This window comes from Neurospora tetrasperma, assembly GCF_000213175.1.
Source record: "Neurospora tetrasperma FGSC 2508 unplaced genomic scaffold NEUTE1scaffold_5, whole genome shotgun sequence".
NCBI lineage: Eukaryota > Fungi > Ascomycota > Sordariomycetes > Sordariales > Sordariaceae > Neurospora > Neurospora tetrasperma.
Window position 1 is genome coordinate 1,951,706 of NW_009799103.1, and position 20,854 is coordinate 1,972,559.

The following is a 20,854-nucleotide window of genomic DNA, read 5'->3' on the forward strand; positions in this document are numbered from 1 at the left end:
CGTTGTAAGTTGTTTGGAGAACTGCAGTTGAAGCAGGAAGTCAAACTGAAGCCACGCTATGCGACCCGCCGCGATCGATGAATGAGTGATGTCCAATTTAGGTAACAACGAGTCTCGGCAGGGTTGGGGTTGCGGTAATAGACCCAACACTTGCAACCGCCATTTCAAACAACCCCCCTATATGTAAACAAGGAAACCCTGTGGTCGACAGAGTTTGATTCTGAAGATAGGTACTACTGCCCGGTTCGGTTGCCGTTATTGGAATTTTGATTGTTCAGCCGCAAGGCTTGTGGAAGTAGGGACTGTACTACAGTACAGCCTTGAAAGTCTTCCCAGCAGTTACCTCTAGGTACTTTCGCAGCACACATCGACAGCCGCGGTTAGTGGTGAAACTTCACGGAACTTCATTGAACTCTCTTGAACTCGAAAATCCCATTCGAGCCGGTCAAGGTGATCAGGTTTGTCAAATTGAAGGGTTCGAAATTAAGCATTGCAACACGCAACCTGGCAACAGACAGGTTTATACCCAAAATCAAACCTGTCGAGGCTTTCGGGTGTTCTGTCCATTTTCTTTATTTCACCTCAATACGAACCGTATACGCACCCGCCCTCGCGCTCCTAAGCCCGCAGTATGTCATGAACGCGGCTCTGCCAGTCCAACGACGTGCTAAGTCTACATGCTAGAGACCAAATTTATCTAAATCATTCATGTACATCCCTCGGCCCGCCTCCCATAGCTTTCGCTAGCCCAGTGAGGGCCGTTTCCAGGTCGAATCGTTTGTCAGGACCAAATAGCTTATGCAATTGTTCCAACACTATTTGGCCCCGAATTGCCCAATTTGCCCTTGACGGAGTAGTCGGTCAACGCTTTGCGTACACTTCCGGCTCACTCCTTGATCAGGCATACCGACGAGCGTGAGGCCTTCCACATGGCTTCAACGGAAAAAAATACGATTTGTCACGCTCTCCACCATTGTCGCTTTGTGCGCTGCACCATGTGTATCAGTTCGTTGGCATATTCGTGAGGGCTGAACTGCAGACTGCTGATGAAGAGCGTTAGGGATTGGGTAGCTATTAGGCGAGTTGAGCTCGGTGCGAAGGCGGCGCGTGGTGGACGGGTGAGATGCAACGATTCATGGAAGAGGACTGACTGGTCTTCGAGATGAATATCCCATCAATTCCACAAAGTTATGAGTAATGTAATATACCAACCATGTTATGTTATACACGCACGCATTAACATAAGATCGACAGAGGAATGACATAGCAGTGCTAAAAGGATAGCGGTCATGCATTTCAAAAGCCCTTTTCATCTTCTTGCGCGGCGAATTTCGTTTCCGAGAATCTGTTTTTTTCTTTTTTTTCTCACTACCAACCAATCCTACTCTGCTCTGGTAAATCGGTTCAGACAGAGTAATCATCCAAAACAGAGCCTTTTCTGCTTCGGGTCAAGTGTAGTAGCATGTCGTCCTCTCTTTCTCTCTTTTGGCTTCTTGTGTTCCATCTTTGAAGTTTTGGGCTCTTGAGACGGCATGACAGCTTCCTTCTGTATGGTATCGCGGATTGCTTGCCGCGAGAGACATAGGTCAATGTGGTCGTTGAAACGCCTTTCTTCCGCCACCTGCAGCCTGTTGCAAATTGGGCAGTTCCACCACTCTGGCTCTGCAAAAAGCGGCTCTCCATCATACTGTCGCGAATGAGGCGTGATCTCATCCCCATCACTGTGGGAAGCAAATTGGCTGGGTGAGTTCCGCCCCGTTAGTTTTGTTTCTCTTGTGCCCTGGGCTCTTTGCTCTCCTGATAATACAGCTGATATTCCCACGGGCTGTGTCTCCCATTTACCGCCATCCAAGTTTGTCGTTTTCTTCGCGGAAGTGGTCTCATGACCTTCCGATCTATTACCCCGCGACTTCAAACCAAAAAAGGCCATTGAGTTTGGTTTCTTCGTAGTAGCGAGATTCGTACACCTTAGCCCCATCAATCGTAACTTCATGCCTGGGATTTCCTGCTCTAGTTTCGTAAGCATCGGAAGCGCGTGGCTGTACAGATCCGTGGCAAGGTGTACAGCCCGGGGCAGAACAGTCTGGCGGGTGAGGACTTCGAACGTGTGAAGCTTCACCTTGAGACACAAAGTTCGGCCCTTGCATTCGGCCCGGCGGAGATCTTGTTCGAGATCCTCCGACGTCCGACGCAGCTTGTTTCGGAGCTCTGTCGGGTCACTCATGACACGAAAAGTACTCTCTGTGCCGACGCTCTTGCGCTCATATGTTTCTGCTGGCTTTACGCACGTGCGACCTAAGCCTAGAAAACAGTGAACGAGGAACTCAGAGGCCTTCTCTCCAAAAAGGTTGCGAAGATACTGCCTATTGGAGTAAATGTCCCCAAGTGTATGAATCCCTAATGCCGCAAGCTCGCGCTCAAATACGCGACCTATACCATTCACCTTGCGACAAGGAAGGTCTCGCATAAACTCCAAGATAGCACCACGTTCGCTGGGCAAAACGTATTGCCCATTAGGTTTGTTCATATTGGAGCAGATCTTGGCGAGCCTTGTATTTGCAGCGATGCCCGCAGAAACAGTGATGCTCGTTCTTTCGTGGATATCGCTCCGCATTTTGGCCACGGCGTCGGCCGGAGCCATGGCATGTCGAGTACAATAATCGGTAATGTTGAGGTATGCCTCGTCGATGCTTGCGCTCTCGAAATTGGGGTCGTACTCGGCTATGATCTCGCGCACCTCCCCGGCCTTTGCTGTGTACTTGTCAAAACTAATCGGGAGTAAAATGAGTTCGGGACAGAGCTTTTTGGCCACGAAGCCTGCCATCCCACTGCGACAGCCGTACTTGCGGGCGACGTAGTTGCAGGTGGTGAGAACCCCTCCGCCAACCGCGAAAGGGAGGTCCTTGAGTTCAGGGCGATCCAGTTGTTCCACGGCGGCGTAAAAAGCATCACAGTCGACATGAACTATGTATTGAGACAGATCCCGCGACAGCTCCAGCTGTGCAATAAGGCTACCGGCGACTCGAAGCTCATGACCAAGGTCCAGTTTCTCCAGCTCGCGTTTCTTGCTAAGAATCTGGTCGATTTTGGCTGTAAGACTTCTGTCCCGGGCCTCCTCGCGATTGAAGTATTTGGAACCTCTGGAGGCATTGTAGATGATCTCAGACACCTTGAGCTGGTCCACGGTATCCTGGCCAGCCTTCAGCAGCGAAGGCCCCAAAAGGCTGTACTTGAGTGAAGCAGCTGCATCCTCGCCGTTTTCCTTGGGGTGGTCTTGTGGAGACGGCACAATCTTTGTGGATCCGCTAGGGTCGTCTGTATCCGTTGCACTCGTCTCTGGTTGTGCTGTTGTGGTCATGGTGTGTACGCAGTGCTGCTGAGTGAGCAGCGAAGACTCTGGCAGTGATGGCGCATTTCAATGGTTGGGAGTGACGGGTCAATGATCTCTCTCCTCTCCCCAAGGATTCGGCGCTGTGCGGACAAACTCTGCTTCGAGGAGGATATTCAATGCGGCGATGGAATGTGAAGGAGTGGTCAGAAAGACTACGCAGGTGCAACCTCTGTGACTGGAAGGGCGGTAGGCACGGAGGCACTGTACACTGCTTGGCTTACGAGGAGGTCAAAGGGCGACGCGCTTCGGCGGGGTAACCTTTATGTAGAGGTACTCTGTCGCGCTAGCAGCCACCAAGTCACGAGACCTCTTGCGTCGCCCAAATTTACAGCTGGGGTTAGGGTTGACTGTCAGCAGTGTTAGAGTGACGGCGTCAGGTACCTAGAACGAAGCAGCAATAGGTAGTGCTTTCCCGAGTACAGACAATTTTAGTCGGAACATTGATACAGATTTTTTTCCTATGGCATCGCCAGGTCATGATATCTTTGATTGATTTTGGAGAAAAGATTAATCGCCAGCAATCGTATTGACATGAAAAGAAAAAGAAAAAAATAACACTAGCCCTCGCCAGACTCGACACCACGAATGGTAACGCTCCGTCGAAGCCGGTGATCCTCCTCTTCTTCTTCGTGTAAGTCGTCTCCGGGTAGACGAACTGCTCGATCAAGCGCGACCGGCAGGTTTCTATGCCGTCCCCTTAACATAACAGCGCAAAGAACTATCTTTGAAGCAGTATGCCATCCCCCAGCGAAACTGTAGTTGGCACTGGGGAGCCCGACGCTAATTCCAACGCAACCGTAAGCAGAGACCACTTCGAATATCACGTTGAACACGCTGAAAGTGACCGGATCGGCCAAGAAGTTGCTTGTCTCGATCGTAACGATCACAAGGACCGCAGCCGCCAACCACCACATATCGTGCGCCAGTTGTCCCTGGATTTGTTGCTGTTGGGCAAGTCATTATGAGGACAGTCCTTCGTTGAATGGATGAAATCGACATAACTTACACTAATGAAGCTGATGCGCGAGTCAGCCGCGGAGTTTGTCAAAGGGGTGCGTACACCGACCCCATGCCAAGTCAAAGTATGGCGAAACACTTGACCGATGGCTGACGTCCCGCTGTGGCTGATATGACGAGTAAGGCTTGTTACTCCAGAGCGCCCGTGCAAGCCGGATTCAATGTCTGGCGATATCGGGTCACCGGAGTATATGCCCAGCGAGCGTTCTTCATAAACATTTGTGTGCCTCAGGGTTATGACCACAGGAAAGCACGAAATGTACATCATGATGGTATACAAGACCTGGACGCCAATGTACAAGGAAGGGATAGCGATCACGTAGAAGCCTCCAGAACGTACAGCTATCCATGCGGTCAACTTTGATGTTGTGCAACATTAACAGACCAAGGAAACATCAGAGCGAAGCTTACCAACTGCTTGGAAAAGACCATCCACAACCCGCGAGCCTTTTGATAGCGACTCAACGGCGGGGTTGCCCATGTTCAAGAGCTCGAAAGCGACCCAGTCGACGCTGTTGACGAGGATAACCATGAAAACCAGCCACCAGGTCTGTCTCTGTGGGAATAGGTTTGTGTATACACGGCGAGGATAATCTAGAATGAACTGCAGTGTTTCTTTCAGTTCGCAAAGCTCCGTCTCCATAGTGGCTACGTCCAGTATCTGAAGTATGCCCCATAGAATCAGCCGGAGGAATATAGGGTAGGCAGTATTTCCAGCCAGGATGAGCAATCCCATGGTGACCAGAACATAATATGAATCCTGGAACGGTATCATATTGAGATCTAAAAGGGACATTCCCGAATTATTAAAGGCCGAGGCGCCGTTGAAGATCCCAAGCCACCATGGGTTGACGCCATTTCTGAGGGGCGGCTCGGGGCGGTGGCGGTTGATCCAGGCGCCCAACGCCATGCAGCCGATGAACTGCCAAAGGAAAAAGTAAAGCGGTACGATAACCGCCAAAACCCTGAGAGCGCGGTACTCGCAACCTCCAAGCACACGGCGCTCCTCTCGGGAGAGGCCGTGGAACTGGGCGTTTCTGCCTGCCGCGCGAGCGAAAAGACTGCGCACGCTGAAGTCGCCCTTCGCATCCCCCTCGGTTTCCATGTGCTCCTGCCTTTGAGGGGCTATCCTGCGGGCCGTGTTGTTCTGACTCACAAGATATCCGTGTTGTGCTGCTGTAGAGATGCCGGTTGGTGGGTGGTTCTCGGGGCTTGAATGCGGTGTTTCGGCGAATGCAATATGGGCAAGCGTGGACGAACGTTGCGGCGTGTTATTGTCGGAAAGCTTTGCGGTTCCAGTGTAGTGGGTGTGATGTGCGTGAACGTCCAGGATTGGATTATTAGATTTGCCGGGACTCGGTGTCGAAATGCTGACCAAATCAAGGGTTTCGGTCATGGCCGGTGGTGGAATGACATTCAGCGACCGTCTTCCCTGGAACCGCATGAACCTCAAGCGCGAAAGATTGACTGAACTTGATCTATTGGCCCTTCGAAGCCGTTCAGCGCGGACTACGTCCTCGAAGCGCTTCTCAAAGGCATGTTTGCGGGCGAGTACGGTCCAAATAGAGACCCAGATGGCACTGCCGAATATGATGAGAAGAAAAAGCAAGATTTGCTGCCATGTTGTCATCTCACTTAGGTTGACAGTGTTGAGTCCCGTTTCAGTCATGGCACTGACAACCAAGAAGAGACTATCAGCATAGCTGATACTATGGGCCGGATTGGAAGAGCCCCAGAAGATAAGGGAGGCAAACAAGCAAACAATGATGAAGTAGGCGTAGTGAATGCTAATGAAGTTGATGGGCGGCAACATGGTACGAAGCCTCGAGTGGGTACTCTCCATGGTAGTGAGAAATTGTGTGATGAAGGAAAAATGCTAGGTGGGTGTTTCCACTCGATATAAGCACGGCTGGTGACTGCAGAACTCGGCCAGCAGATGAAGGTTCTGACACTAGGTCGCCTAAATATCTGATTTTATCAGCGCACAACCATCAAGAGCAAATTGGCCGTCGACTCTTGTGGTTGCAAAATCCGCATGTAGAGATAGGTAGAGCAGAAAAGGCTTTTGGGTAGAGATATTGTGAAAGCGGTGACCTTCGTATCCTCGTCGGATCTTCGTCTGGGTTTTACCGATTGTGTTGGCCGTTCTTCTTTCTGAGAGCAGGCGACGGCCGCCTCCGAACAAAGCTGCAAATGTCTATCTAAACCATGCGCTTTGTGCGGACGGGTAGGAAGGCTTAATGCCGCGGCGATGCTCCTTAGAGGTATCCTCAGTTCTCACCTGCAGTATGTAATTGTGCATGTTAGTTTTGCACCACTTGTGGAATAACCCAATTGTTCAGCTTGAGGATACAAGAAGCTTTGTTTCCAAACTCACAGCCTGCGTCGACCCACACCAACTACACGGGTTGAGCTCCTTAGAGGTAACCAAAGTCAAGTGCCTCCTACTAGGTAATACCAAGCTGTATTATCAAACAAGGGAAGGTGACGGCGAGTAGGAGCAGTTATGCGACTGAGGTGTCGGGTCGCGTCCGGTCGAGAGACTAGTCTCTATCACATTAACCTCCGTCGACAACGCTTCAGCGGACCCGCCCCACAGAAAGGTGGGTCTCCCCTCCTCGAACTTTTGTAAGAGGAGGTTTATTACTATTTTACACAAAAACGCCGTCGGCTGCAGAAACTCCTATATAAACTCCAGATTTCATTTTTATATATTCCTTTATATTAAAATAAAGAGAAATAGTAAAAACAAAAATAAGCTCCTCGAAGAATAATCTCTTTAAACTCTTTCTAAATATATAATTTTTATAAAGCTCGGACTACCCGTTATAGTAATACAACCTTGAATGTAAACCTTTGTTAGCTGTGTTACGGTACGTAGACTGGGCGAGTGGCTGGCACTGCTTGTAATTGGTCTGCCAGAGTATTGCACAGCGAGCAGTCGTGTGTGGTTGAAATGCTATATTTAATAAAGAGAGTAAAGGAAGACTGCACTAGAAGGGTGTAGTCGAGAGAAGGTTTTGTGTAGTGTGCTAAGACCGCACGGGCTAGGCAAATATGTGAATCCGACCAACCAGAAGGCGCGCATCCTTATTGATACAGCCAATCCCGGCTTGGCAGACTTGGTAAAGCCGAGTCTTTAATCCTGGGCGCTAGCCCTATAACATCACCCCCTACTCCCCCTTGGGGAGCCCGGTCCACCGCACCAGAAAAGACTGTCTATACAACTAAATATATAAAAAATGATTAAAATCCCCTACAACCGCTCCTAACCAAATACCCAGCTAAATAGGCACGAATAACAATATTAGAAAAGAAAGATTTCTCTATTTAAGTCCCTAAATAAACCTTATACAATTACCTACGCTCTACCCGAGTCGGTAATAATGTACCTACTGCTACCCTTATGGAGCTGCACCCCGGCTAGGGTACTAAGATTAAATTAGGGGATATTTTTAGACCACGCCTATTAAGCAATTCCTCTTCCGTAGAATTGTAAATCTATATAAGCCAGCAAACGGTCAGATTGTAGCTATCACTTAATACTTTGTAACACTCTGCTTCTCCTACCAATAGGGGCCTCCTCATCCTTATTGTTATAAGGAAAGCTCAATAGTCCTTATACTTACGGAATATTATATTTATTACCCTCTAACGGTTATAAATTATAGTAAATACTAATATCTAATTGGCTATACGTAGAGGGGTACAGTCTAAGGATTTACTATACTACCAATATAAAATAAATTAGTACTTCTTATATTGTAGCCTCGCCTCTCCTAACTGCTAGAGATTCCTCCCTTTGAATCTCCAGTTAGCGCTCCCTCTACTATAGTCTTATTAGGGTCCTACTTAGCCCGAATCTTCCTCCTCTTCCTAATTATCACTATTGTAATTATTTAAACCCTTACTAGGTTGTAGGCGGACTATATTCATCTTTATAGATAACCGCGGGCATTTCTTAAATTAATACAATCTACTACTATAGTTAGTATATTTACCTTCCTTCTTCTACTTATTTTTTTACTTTTAAAATAGTAATAGTACCGAGGACCTTATTACCGAAATATTAATAAAGGTATCTATAGGATTACTAGCGTTATTATTAACCAATTGCCTCTAGGAAAACAAAGTAAAAAAGGCGTTGCCATCAAAACGGCGGAAGTATTTAAATAGTAGTAAATATTGCTGAGACACGTTAATTCTTTTTAAAAGCCGTTACTTCTAATTATTATTTAAAGTAGTAGTAAATTAGCTAACCTTAGTAGCATTAGACTAGGAATTTATATAGGCGCGGTATAGTACTTTTTTAAAGTAGGTAATAAAGGCCGCTATAGATTTCTTAGAACCGGGCTTTTAATATAACTAGTACAACTCTTAACCAGCTCTCTTAGCCGTATTAGGGTTTCTATATATAAACCTAAATTTCGAAAATAGTTTAAAAGGCGATTGTAGGCTATAGGCGGTAAAAGTAATAAGTAGCTTCTTAATAGCGGGCGATAGGTAAGCGAATAAATAGTAGAACTACGCTTCTAAATCGCCAATAGCGAGGCCATCTATATAAAGTTTAGCCTACGTACTTAAAATCTATATTTTAAAGTCCTCTTTATTACGAGTAAAATGTTTAAGGGTAGGGAGTATTGTTTTTCAGGGAGGCGAGGCCTTAAAAGCGGCGAATTCACTTAGTACGGTTTCGAACGCAGTACTAAATTACTATATTTATTCTTAGGGGTTTTAAAACTACTATCACAAGGCTAGATCACATACCCTATACTAGTGGTACTATAGCTGGTATACTCACTATACACAATACTATAGTACTAGGCTTACTGTAGGTAAGAGGTTACGTAGTAGATCTATTTATAGGTAGATCTTATTTATACCCTATATCTTACTCTAGCTGTGCACATCTCTTCTACTTCCCTCGTACAATAACGTATATTGTATTTTATACCTAACGGTATATCCCTATAATAATTTATTATATTTCCTTTATACTACGCGCGTATAATCATTAAAGATTGGTAACGAACAATTTTCCTAGCGATTATTTAATTTGTTTATTTTTAAATAATTTTATTGTTTTCGTAGTATGCAAACCGACTGAGTATTATTAAAGGTTTTCGTTAAGTGTGGAGCTAAGGAAGTCTCAATAAGATATTTAATATTATTAGCCACCTTATTTTAGTAAGATAAGCGGTTTCTAGGGGTACTATAGTTGTTTAATTAATAGTACGACTATAGTTACTACGATTAACTAATTTAAGAATTCAATTGCTTTAGAACCTTTGGCTTTCGATACGGGAAGTATTAATATTAATATTACCGGTCTAAGTATCTACAATATAGCCGACAATTACGAAGAGCGGCTCATTGCCGACAAAGACCTAGCGCTTACTATATTAAGTACCTATAATAACGACCCGGTTTACTACGTTAAATAAATAGCCTTATAGTAGGTAGTATAATCCGTCGCCCCTTAAATATTCTACCCCATAATTTTCCAACTTCGGGTTATTAATTTATCTAATATTCTAGTTTTCTATATTATTATTAACCTTATTACAAATACCACAGTACTAGTAGAGTATAATTTTAATTAAAAGGAGGCTAACTATAAGGCTAAAGTTATTAATTTTATAACTAAATTAAGAAGCTCCAAAATTAAATTATTACTTAGAGAGCAAACTATTAGCGAGCGGTTAATAAGGCCTAGGCTTTGAACGAAGCTTACAATAATTGAGACGCCCATGCATTTAGAGCTCGAGCGTTGTCATGAGCTGAAAGGTAACATGGAAGATCCGCACCAAAGGTCGTAGTCCATGGGCCCACCTAATGTAAGCGAGGAAGGCGCGGCGTATCTGTCTATAATGGGCCAGAATATAAAAAAAATACCCGTCTTGGCGTCCCAAAAAGGGAATCTTAGCGCCAAGCAAGACACGGTTTAAATAGTAGAGCGAAAAAGCCACTTTTTCCTTTGCAACAGAAATTCCTCCTCTTTTGTCGCGTACATCAAAATGCACATAGTGTCAAAATGACGAGAAAAGAAAGGCGGTCATTTTGGTACCGGTCGCATTGTAGTGCACGAGTTGGTTGTTGAGAAAATAATGAAAAAGGTTAAAAGAAGTAAAGAAAAAAGGTTTTGGTTGCGAATGCGACCGTGCGACCGTTCGTTGCAAATAGCCAAGTCCCAAAAATGACCAAGTCCCAGACTAAGACCTTTAACCCTGAGGGTCTAAAGGGGGGTTAGGGTTAGGGTTAAAGATTGAAATTTTTGGAAAGAGAAAAAAAAAAATTTCAAAATTTTGTCTTTAAAGTTTTTTTTTTCTTTTTCTTTTTTTTTTCTTTTTCTTTTTTTTTTCTTTTTTTATTAAGAATCTAATAATATAGAGAAAGAAATCTGCAGATAAGTATAATCAGTAATTAAGCCTCGTGGCTTAATGGTTATTATTGTTACTACTCTTTTGAAAGGTTGTCCTTTCAATCCAGCTTGAAGTTTAAGTTTAAGGTTTTTTTTTTTTTTTTTTTTTTTTTTTCAAAAAAGTACTAAGTATGGGCGTCTCTCTGTCTCCCCTGGACTTTGGCTCTGCCCAGGGGAACTGTATTTTAAAATAATCGGCGCTATTAACGAGATCGGTGACTGAAAAGGAATAATTGCGTCTTTAAAATCTAGGATCGCTAATTTAGAGACCGATAATAATAGTTTACACTCCTTACTTCGCAATACCAATACCAATGTCCTTAGTAAATTAATAGGTAATAAAGGGATTAGCGGAGGCTATATAGGTAGTTCCGGCCCTAACGATGGCTCCGACGGTAGTAATAGCTTTAGAAATAATAGAAGAGGAAGTACTAGCAACGGTAGTAATTATAGCTTTTCTTCTATCCCTCCGGCTCCGGGCTACTTAAGCCGTCGTTAAACTACGGATCCCAAAGTTTTTAACGTTAATAGTAAGACTATACTCAATCGCAATAATAACTATCGTATCTAGCGGACTAAAATTCACCTTTACTAGAAATAGGACAATAACTACTTCGCTACCGAGTAGAATAAATTACTATATATCTACTATCGTCTAAGTAAAGTACTAATAACTAATCTAGAAGTTGGAATAGAAAAAATTATAATATCCAATAACCCGAAGGATTAGCCCTAGGAAACTGCTAAGGTTCTCATCGCTTACCTCGATACTAAATATAATACAATAGATATAAAGATTAACGCCGAGTGTAAGCTCTAGTAGCTCTAGTACAAAGATAGCTTCTAAGACTTTAAGAATAAATTTATTATATAAACTGACCGTTGCAATATAGTCAATTCTATACGTATTTTTTAATTTAAATAAAAGATTAAAGGATCCCTTACAGACGCTATATTAATCTAATAAGAATAACCGGCCAATAATAACTTTAACGGCTAGCTAAAGCTAATCCGAAAGCTAGCCTAGAATTTTAAAGAGTATTAATTTAATATTAAAATAGCCAGCGCCTATTAAAGTACCGGTACTAGCAATAATAATAGTGGCAACGCCTATAATACGTCTAGTAACTCTAATAAAACTACTTCCTAAGGAGGCGATATTATAAATCTAAACATTATTTTGTACTATATAGTCCCCTAAACTGTCTGGAAATAGCGTACTACTAACGGCGAATACGAGAAGTACGGTAGGAAGGGCTATAATTGGAAGAAATATTAAACTAAGCTTAATTTAAGAGATAGTAAGAGTTCTATTAACGGTACAACTAATTAGAAGAATAGGCTTAAGAACTAGGATAAAAAGGCCGGTTAAAGCGGTTATAGTAATAAGAAAAGCAACGATATTAGAGCCGCTAATGATATTAGTAATAATATTTAAGCCAATACTAATGAATAGGGAAATACTACGCTTCTATTATAAGTCGCTAGCGGAGGCCACCGCCAAAAAAGGAGGAGGAAGGGATAAAATAATATATTCTTAACGAGCCGTTAAATTAAAAAGAATCTTTAGAATCTTTATTAATTAATTTAATTATAATTAAACTAGAAAAATCTATCCTTCTTTCAAATTACTTCTATTATAGTAGGCGTAAAATATATTATTTAATGTTAGTTAATAGAGGATATATAGGTAAAATTCTTATTAATATTAATTTTGTTAAATTAAATAATTTACCGATTTATAAATTAGACGGACTACGACTTCTACGTCTCGTAGATCGTAACCTCAATACTTATATTATAAGATCTATAACTGTAATAATAAAAATTAGGGTACATAGTAAAAACATTAATATATTAATCTTTATTCTTTCACTTACTAATCTAGTAATTTTAAAATTCTTATAGTTATAATAATACAACCCATCTACGAATTAGGAGACGGGAGAGTTAAAATTCAATAGGAAGTATAAGAGTATATATTTCTCTAGAAATACTCTAGACTTTTAAACCCGTATACTAAAGACTTTCTATAATAACGCCCTTACAACTATAATACTCTAAAATAAAGTAATAGACCGAAAAGACTTAGGAAAAAAAATAGGAAGCCCTCCCGAAGCCCTAAAACCCCCGAATCTATCCCAAACCAAACGAACAATCTAATATAGAAAAATAAAGTTGCGGGAAAAATTAGCTAAGAAGCTAAGCGGAAATATTAATCCAAAATAGCTATAGCCGATTAATTTACCGGAGGGTTATTGTTGGACTTACTATATATATTATATAATATTATATATATATACCCTATATTTTTAGTTAAATTTATTTAATTTTATTTAAATAAATAAACGTAGTTAAGATTCTACCATATATAACCCTAACCCTCGTAGAGTGTGTGGGGGTGACCGGCACGGCCCGGGGTGGCTTAAACTAGCGCCGTGGTTGCCGTGGTGGCTTGACCAGGGTAGACAAACACCTTTGTCAACAAAGGAACCCTTTGTTCTTTTAACCTTGAAAAACCTCCAACTTCTAAAATAGATTTCTTAGTTGTTCTAAGCCGTACGGTACTGAACAGACTATCTTTAGAATCCTTAGAAGACCAAGAATCCAGCTGAACAGACGGAGTGTTTACTGAACAACTAGAAGGCCCAGGAAGTCTATAAGAAGGAAGATTTCCCTCGAGGAATAGAATTTTTATAGTTATCTCTATACTAAGCAATACTACTACCATTCTTCTACCTACGCACACAAACCCAGTAGCATTCTGTTCGTCTTTGAACGCTCTACACACTAATATCAACCACGCATTCGATTACCTACAAATCCATTATCCTTTTCCATCCAGAAAGATTAGATTATTTTTTCCTCTTCGCTTTTCCTCAAGAATACGAATCCCAGATTCTCAACGCCCTCTTCCACGCCACCCTCTACGAATCTGAGCTTACAGTTATTAAGCTATAATACTACCCTACAATCCTACGACTAAAGATAAGGAATTAAAAAAGAAACTAATCCTTTATAGGATAGTTAAAGGACAGCGAATACCTATTATAGACCTAAAAAGGAAGCCCCTAATACCGCTATTCGTTAGACCTATCGACGTTAATAAAATCCTTATTGATATCGAGGATATTATATAATTCAACGCAGCTAGTTTTAATTTTGCGGTTAAGATAGAACAATTGGAGGCTGTTGTAACTATTAGAGTAGAAATTGACGAAACTCTTAAATAAATAAAAGAGGGAGCCGACTATTCAAAAATTAGAAAATTAGAAATTATGGAGCCCATATACAAAGATATCTACACAAATAATAGAACCAAGTACAAGGACTAATTTATAAATTATTTTCTAAAAATTTTAAAAAATAACCCTAGTGAAGTTATAGTTAGGATTTCGGAAGAGGATGTAAAAAAAATCTAGAAAAAAATAAACTGACCGTTGGCCACCGAATAGGAAATTAAAGCCAAAATACTAATATACTATTATAAGTATTAGAATGTGGCGAACCTACGAGAAGCTAAAGTTATACCCTAGTACTGTTCTTACAATTATAAGATCAAACTTATTCTAAGAGTAGTTATTCTAAATATTCGCTTATAATCCTTCTTACTATTAGAACTAAGAATTATTAAAAAATAGTTCGACGAAAATATTAAATAAGGCTTTATTAGGCTATCCTAATCCTCAACTGCTTTCCTAGTATTATTAGTGAAGAAATTAAGCGGAGGAGTATATATTTATATAGACTACCGGAGTATTAATAACGCTACCTTAAAAATAAAATACCTACTCCTATTAATTAAGGAAACCCTAAATATTATTTACAAAGCGAAAATCTTTACCAAACTCAATGTTATTACTACGTTTAACCGTATCCGAATACACAAGGGCTACAAATGGCTTATAACTTTTATAATAAAATTCGGGTTCTACGAATTACTAGTATATCCATTTAAACTATAGGGAGTACTAGTAACTTTCCAGAACTTTATTAATAATATCCTATATAACGCCCTAAATAAATTTACTACGGCTCATTCAACAATATCTTAATCTACTCAAACAATAAAGAGAACTATATTAAATATATTTCTAACGTCCTAGACCGCCTTGAGCGTTCGGGATTCTAAATCGATATTAATAAATATAAATTCCATACTACTAAGATGAAGTATTTAGGCCTTATTATTATATTAGAGGGTATCGAAATAAATATAAATAAAGTTAAAGTTGTAATTAAATAGTAAGTACTAGAATTAAAGAAAGTTTTATAGTCCTTTTTAAGCTTCGTTAATTTCTATAGGTAATTTATTAAGAACTTCTTTAGTATAGTAAAGCCACTATATAAACTTATTTAGAAGAATACCGATTAGTACTAGAATATTGAATATTAAAAAGTATTCGATAATTTAAAAACGGCCTTTATTATAATACTAGTACTAAAGATTTTCGATTAGGAAAAGAAGATTATAATCGAAATAAATACTTCGAATTAGGCGTCGGGGGGAATTCTATTACAATAGGGGAACAACGGGATCTTCTATCTGGTAATTTACTTCTTAATAAAGTATAATATAACCGAGTATAACTATAATATTTATAATAAGGAGTTATTAGCGATTATTAAAGCCCTCGAAGAATAATCCCTAAAATTCGAAGGTACCTAATAGGAGGTAGAGATTATAATAGACTATAAAAACTTAAAAATATTTTCTATAATTAAATAACTTACGCTTAGGTATATAAGGTAATTAGAGTTCCTCAACTGCTTCAATTTTCAAATTATCTACCGCCAAAGCTCGGATAATATCCGCCCTAATATATTAAATAAGAAATTAAAAGATAGGTTGCGGGAGGCAACCGACGAACGATTAATAGTAAGAAAGAAGTTACTTATTAACCCGGACTACTTCGACCCAATTTTCTTTAAGGAAGAAGATAGAAATATTAATTACCTATATTTGGGAGTTATAAAGGAAGTTTACTATATAAGCCACGCCTTAGACCTATATGATTAAAAATTGGACTTTTAGGAGCTCAACCTATATAAATTCGACGTAGCGAAATCTACTGATAACTTTATCAATAATAGTTTCATAAAGTCTAATTTAATATAAGAAATGGTTTTATATCTATAAAAAAAGAACCAATATTTATAGATTACGGAAATTAAAAAGAAGTTTAAAATCGCCTTTGCCGAATATTCAACAGAGTAGGGCCGTATTTACTAGAAGAAGGATACGGAAGAGAGGGTATTTATTAATTCTAATAATAGAAGTACCTAATTATAATTAATTTATAAAATATATATAGTAAAACTAGGAGGGTACCCCGGGCGTAAACGAATATACGAAGCTTTCAATAAATTCAATTACTAATTAAAAATATATTAATTAATTAAGGAGTATTATAAAGTATACCTAGTATACGCAAAAACGAAGTCCTTTCGCTATTTTCTAGCTAATTTCCTAAAACCTTTCCTAATCTTATTTAAATCCTGGACAGAAATTTCAATAGACTACGTCACGCTAATAATACTATATATAAAACGGGGTAGGACTTATTAATATATAACCGTAATGATCGACCGGTTAACTAAAATATAGTATTATATCCCTATAAAAACTTTAGAAATAAATAAATTAATTAAATAGTTTATTGAAAGAATCTTTAATATTTATAATCTACCCAATAGTATTATATTTAATAAAAGTTCCTAATTTATTTTAATATTCTAGAAGACCCTATATAATAGGCTAGGCATTATAATCAAATTATTATTGGCCTTCTATTCCTAAACTAATAGTTAAACGGAGAGGATTAACACCGAAATAGAGTAATACCTTCAGCTTTATATTAACTAGACTTAGGACAACTAAATAGACTAACTACCTCTAGCGGAATTTGTATATAATAATACAATATTTAAAACTATTAATATTAATCTATTCTATATTAACTATAGTTTTTACCCTCGTATAGGTATTGAACCGGCTAAATTATACCTACTAAATCCCTTTAAAGTATAAAAGAAGGAGTTCTTCAAAGCTTCGGAAGTTGCTAACTATTTTTAAACTATTTTAAACGGAATAGTAGCCCTATCTAAGCAAGCGTAGGACCGGTACAAAGCGAATACGAATAAAAATTATAGAAATATATTAAAATATTATATTACGGACAAAATTCTATTAAATATAAAGAACTTCGCTATAGGAAGACTATAAACCAAATTAATACCCAAATAGGAAGGCCTATTCTACATCCTTAAATACAATTCTTATTAGATAAAACTTAAGCTCCTAAAGAATATAAAGGTTAACCTAGTATTTTATATATCTATAATTAAACTATAAGAAATATTAAACCTCCCGGAATAATAAAATATCGAATAAAATATCCTAACCAACTAAAGGCGCACTATAACCCGCACCGATAATAATAATAATAATAAATAGTAGAAATAGGAATTCGAAAGTATTGTAGGATATAGTAAGGTAAATAACGGCGAATAAATATATTAAATCAAATAGAAAGATATTAACGAACCTACTTAGCAACCGGGTAGGGACTTAAAGAAGTATAATAATACCATCTAAAAGTTCTACGATAATAATTCTAATATATTACTACTACTAATATAAGTTAAGAGATAGTAAGTAAAAAGGAGACTAAAAAAAAAATTAATATTTGAAATAGTATTACTATTAAATCCTATAGCTAATTCAAACCTTACTACCGACTTAGACTCACCTCAACTACAACGAAGCGTACGAATCTTAAGGTAAAAAGAGTAAATTCAATAAAAAAGAAAGGAATTTAGCGCAACTTATTCTACATACCCTAATTGAATACCTCTTAATATATCCCCTTTTGTAGGGCAACTATTAATAGTACTAAAAAATAATACATTTTACAATAGTTCTACTCTCCTATTTCTCCCTAGAAGCCTACTCCTACCAAAATAAAATTAAATAAACTAGAGTTAGTAGAAATAATAATTGGGGGAGTTAGAGGAGGGGAAAATTAGTAAGAATATTTACAAATAATTACTAGCGAAATTCGAATTAGGAGTCTCTACGCTATTTATACTAATAGCGGTTATAAGCGTCCTATGCAAACCGCTATATTACGAGCGTCCCTATAGTACCCGCGGGGGGGCTAGTAATAGAAAAGGTCGTTAAAGTTCTCTATATATAGTAATTAGGCTAATTTACAACGTATAAATAGATTATTAAGGGTAATAATAGCTTTTACAACTAGAAGGGCTAAGTTAGTAATATTTTAGCTAGTATTCTACCTCTAAGTAGGAATTTAAGCGCTAAGCGGCTTCCCGCCTTAGTAGGGGCGCTAAAAATTTTTGTTGGTAAATAATTAAGCGCATCTACAACGTAACCGGGAAGACCTACTTTAGAGATATTAAAGGGCAAAGTAATATATTTAGCAATTCTCTATACAAGGGGAGCTCTTTTACAAGAGGGTAGTATTATAGGGCTAGATTACATACCCTATACTAGTAGTGTTATAGGGCTAGCGCCCGGGTTATAGACTCTGGTCTCTAAGATTAGAGTTGTTATTAGCCATAGTAGCGCAGAGCGCGCAGCCCTAATTAAAACCTGTCAGCGCCGGTGGATCCGTATTTCAAATAGACTTTTCCTCCTTTATAAAACCTTAATTAAATTATACAATTAATACTTATATTAACCGTACTATCCCTATTATATTAGGTTCTATCAACCAATAGAACCGATAGATTAAAATATACTACTACTATAGTAATAAAGGTAGTAGTACACCATATCGAACGCAAAAGAAGAAGCAGCGCAATAGGCAGAAGCCTAATAAATAGAGAGTGACAATTTTATTAAAAGTTTTTTATAAGTATAGTATTCGCCAATGCCGTTAAAGCCGCTATTAGCGCACTACCTATTATATAAAGAATATAAAGTAACCCTTAAATATTCGTTTAAGCAATTACTTATATAACTACTATTACCCCTAGCGTTATAATTAATACTACTTAAGAAACTGCCCCTATTACTATTCCTAATACTAAATATAAAAATATTTAATAATCGAAGTAGGACGGATTTACTTTAACTTTCTCCCTATTTTTTATGCGGCTATACTTTATATATAAAGAGGAGAGAGTAATTAGAGCGATTTCTAATAATAGATTGGGATAGTTAATACTATTCGATATATTCCTTAGTAATAAAATAATTAAGGTAGAAGTTTTCTAGTACTAAGGATATATTAATAATTCCTACCACCCTATTAATTAATTTAATTATTTAGAGTTAATTTTCGGTAGTGAAAATAAGAAGTAGTTCTTATTAATTCGCCTACGAATTATTTATTAATACGAGAATTAGAATTTCATTGATTTCTTCCCAATCTTTAAAAAGATTTTAATAAAAGTAGGAGGCTTTATATAGAAAAATAAATCCCAATTCGCCTAATTAAATACTTCTATATTTAACGCTCTATACAATTAATTAATTTCGGTTCGAATACTTAAAATATATAATAAATATATAGAAGATTTGAAAAATATTATTTAATAGTTCGAAGTAAGCCGAGCCTTCTATAAAATTAGCGGGAGTAGTAAGGGAACTATTAGCCGCTATTGGAAGTCTTTCTCCTAATAAAAATAAACTATAAATTTACCCTCGAAGGACGATAATAGCAATATATATATAACGATAGGCACTACTAAAACTAAAAGTAAAAAATATAATAAGGACGCTAAATATATTAAATAAATTTTTTAAGAGGAATATAATAAATAACGCTCAACCGGGCTTTACTTATATTATAGGGCTAATAAATATATAATTAACAATTATATATATAGACCAGCCCAACGTCCTAATAATATTAGTATAAAAATTATTAAAGTTAAATCTTAAATCGAACCGTTATTAAAAAATATAAACGATTCGTCCTCGGAAGGGTTGGAAAAAGAGTAACTCCTATATAAAGCCGGTTATAGAAATAGATAGGAGTATTAAATAAGGAGGTAGGAGCTTCGAATTTCCTAAATCTTATAGAAATAAATATTATTAAAATCTTTATTACTATTATTAATAAAAATCAATTTTATACCTTTGTTAATAAAGGTTATTATTATTATATTATTATTAGTAAGAAAATTATTAAGAAGTTGAAGATTCCGGTAATTCTAATTCCTAAGAAATAAATTAGGGGCGCCTCCGCTAAAATAGAAGGTATAGAAATTAAAAGTATTATTTATTTTAGGGTAGATATTTATAATTACAAATCAATCGTCTATACTTACGTAATTCCTAAGCTAGAATTCTCTATAATATTAGGAAAATTATAATTAATTATTATAAAAGCCTATTAATTCTATATAAGTCTAGATTTTAGTACGGAGTAATTGGGTCTTAAATCCTATATTTAGGATATATATTTAAGGAATCTTCTCTTTGCGCTATAGAGATTAGAGAAGCCGTTTACTATTTAGTTACGACTTTTATAACTATATTAAATAGGATTAAGAAGAAGAGTAGTAGAAAAATTGCAGAAGTAGCAATATTTACTATTAGCCTACGAAATATTAAGAAGGTTTTCAAACTTAAGGTTAATATAATTAGTAAGGAATTAAAGGAAAGAATTCCCATTAATATATACGACTTATTCTACATATAAAGGTAATCGGAGGTAGATAAGGTTAACCCATATTATTCTAATATTAATTATAAAGTAGAAATTAAAAAGAACGAAAGTAGTAGGGAAATACTACTCCCCTATAGTCTATTCTATAGTATATCCTGAAAAGAATTTTTAGTATTAAAGAAAATGCTTAGAGACCTCTTTAATAAGGGGTTTATCCGCGCTAGTAACTCCCTAATTATAATACCTATCCTCTTTATTCGGAAGCTAAGTAGTAATTTACAATTCTATTACAATTACCGGGCTCTAAATATTATTACGAGAGCCAACTATTACCCTCTGCCTTTAATAAAAGAAACCTTCCGTATTATAATTAAAGTAAAATAA

At 38.0% G+C, this 20,854-nt stretch overlaps 3 protein-coding genes across 3 annotated transcripts; 1 reads left to right on the forward strand and 2 right to left on the reverse strand.

The window, feature by feature from the left end:
- Positions 1 to 1,335: 1,335 nt before the first annotated feature.
- NEUTE1DRAFT_85852 (uncharacterized protein) lies at positions 1,336 to 3,358 on the reverse strand (the record flags this gene model as incomplete). Its single annotated transcript, XM_009855017.1, has 1 exon — positions 1,336 to 3,358. The coding sequence occupies one exon, from the start codon at positions 3,356 to 3,358 to the stop codon at positions 1,418 to 1,420; it is 1,941 nt and encodes a 646-aa protein (XP_009853319.1).
- Positions 3,359 to 3,852: 494 nt separating this feature from the next.
- Positions 3,853 to 6,251, reverse strand: NEUTE1DRAFT_67174 (uncharacterized protein; the record flags this gene model as incomplete). The annotated part of the gene is made up of 3 exons (XM_009855018.1): positions 3,853 to 4,335; positions 4,398 to 4,750; positions 4,820 to 6,251. The coding sequence occupies 3 exons, from the start codon at positions 6,249 to 6,251 to the stop codon at positions 3,949 to 3,951; spliced, it is 2,172 nt and encodes a 723-aa protein (XP_009853320.1).
- A 14,378-nt stretch (positions 6,252 to 20,629) lies between these two features.
- On the forward strand, positions 20,630 to 20,854 carry NEUTE1DRAFT_47758 (uncharacterized protein; the record flags this gene model as incomplete). The annotated part of the gene is made up of 1 exon (XM_009854502.1): positions 20,630 to 20,854. A coding segment is annotated over one exon (225 nt), but the record flags the coding sequence as incomplete, so codon positions are not given.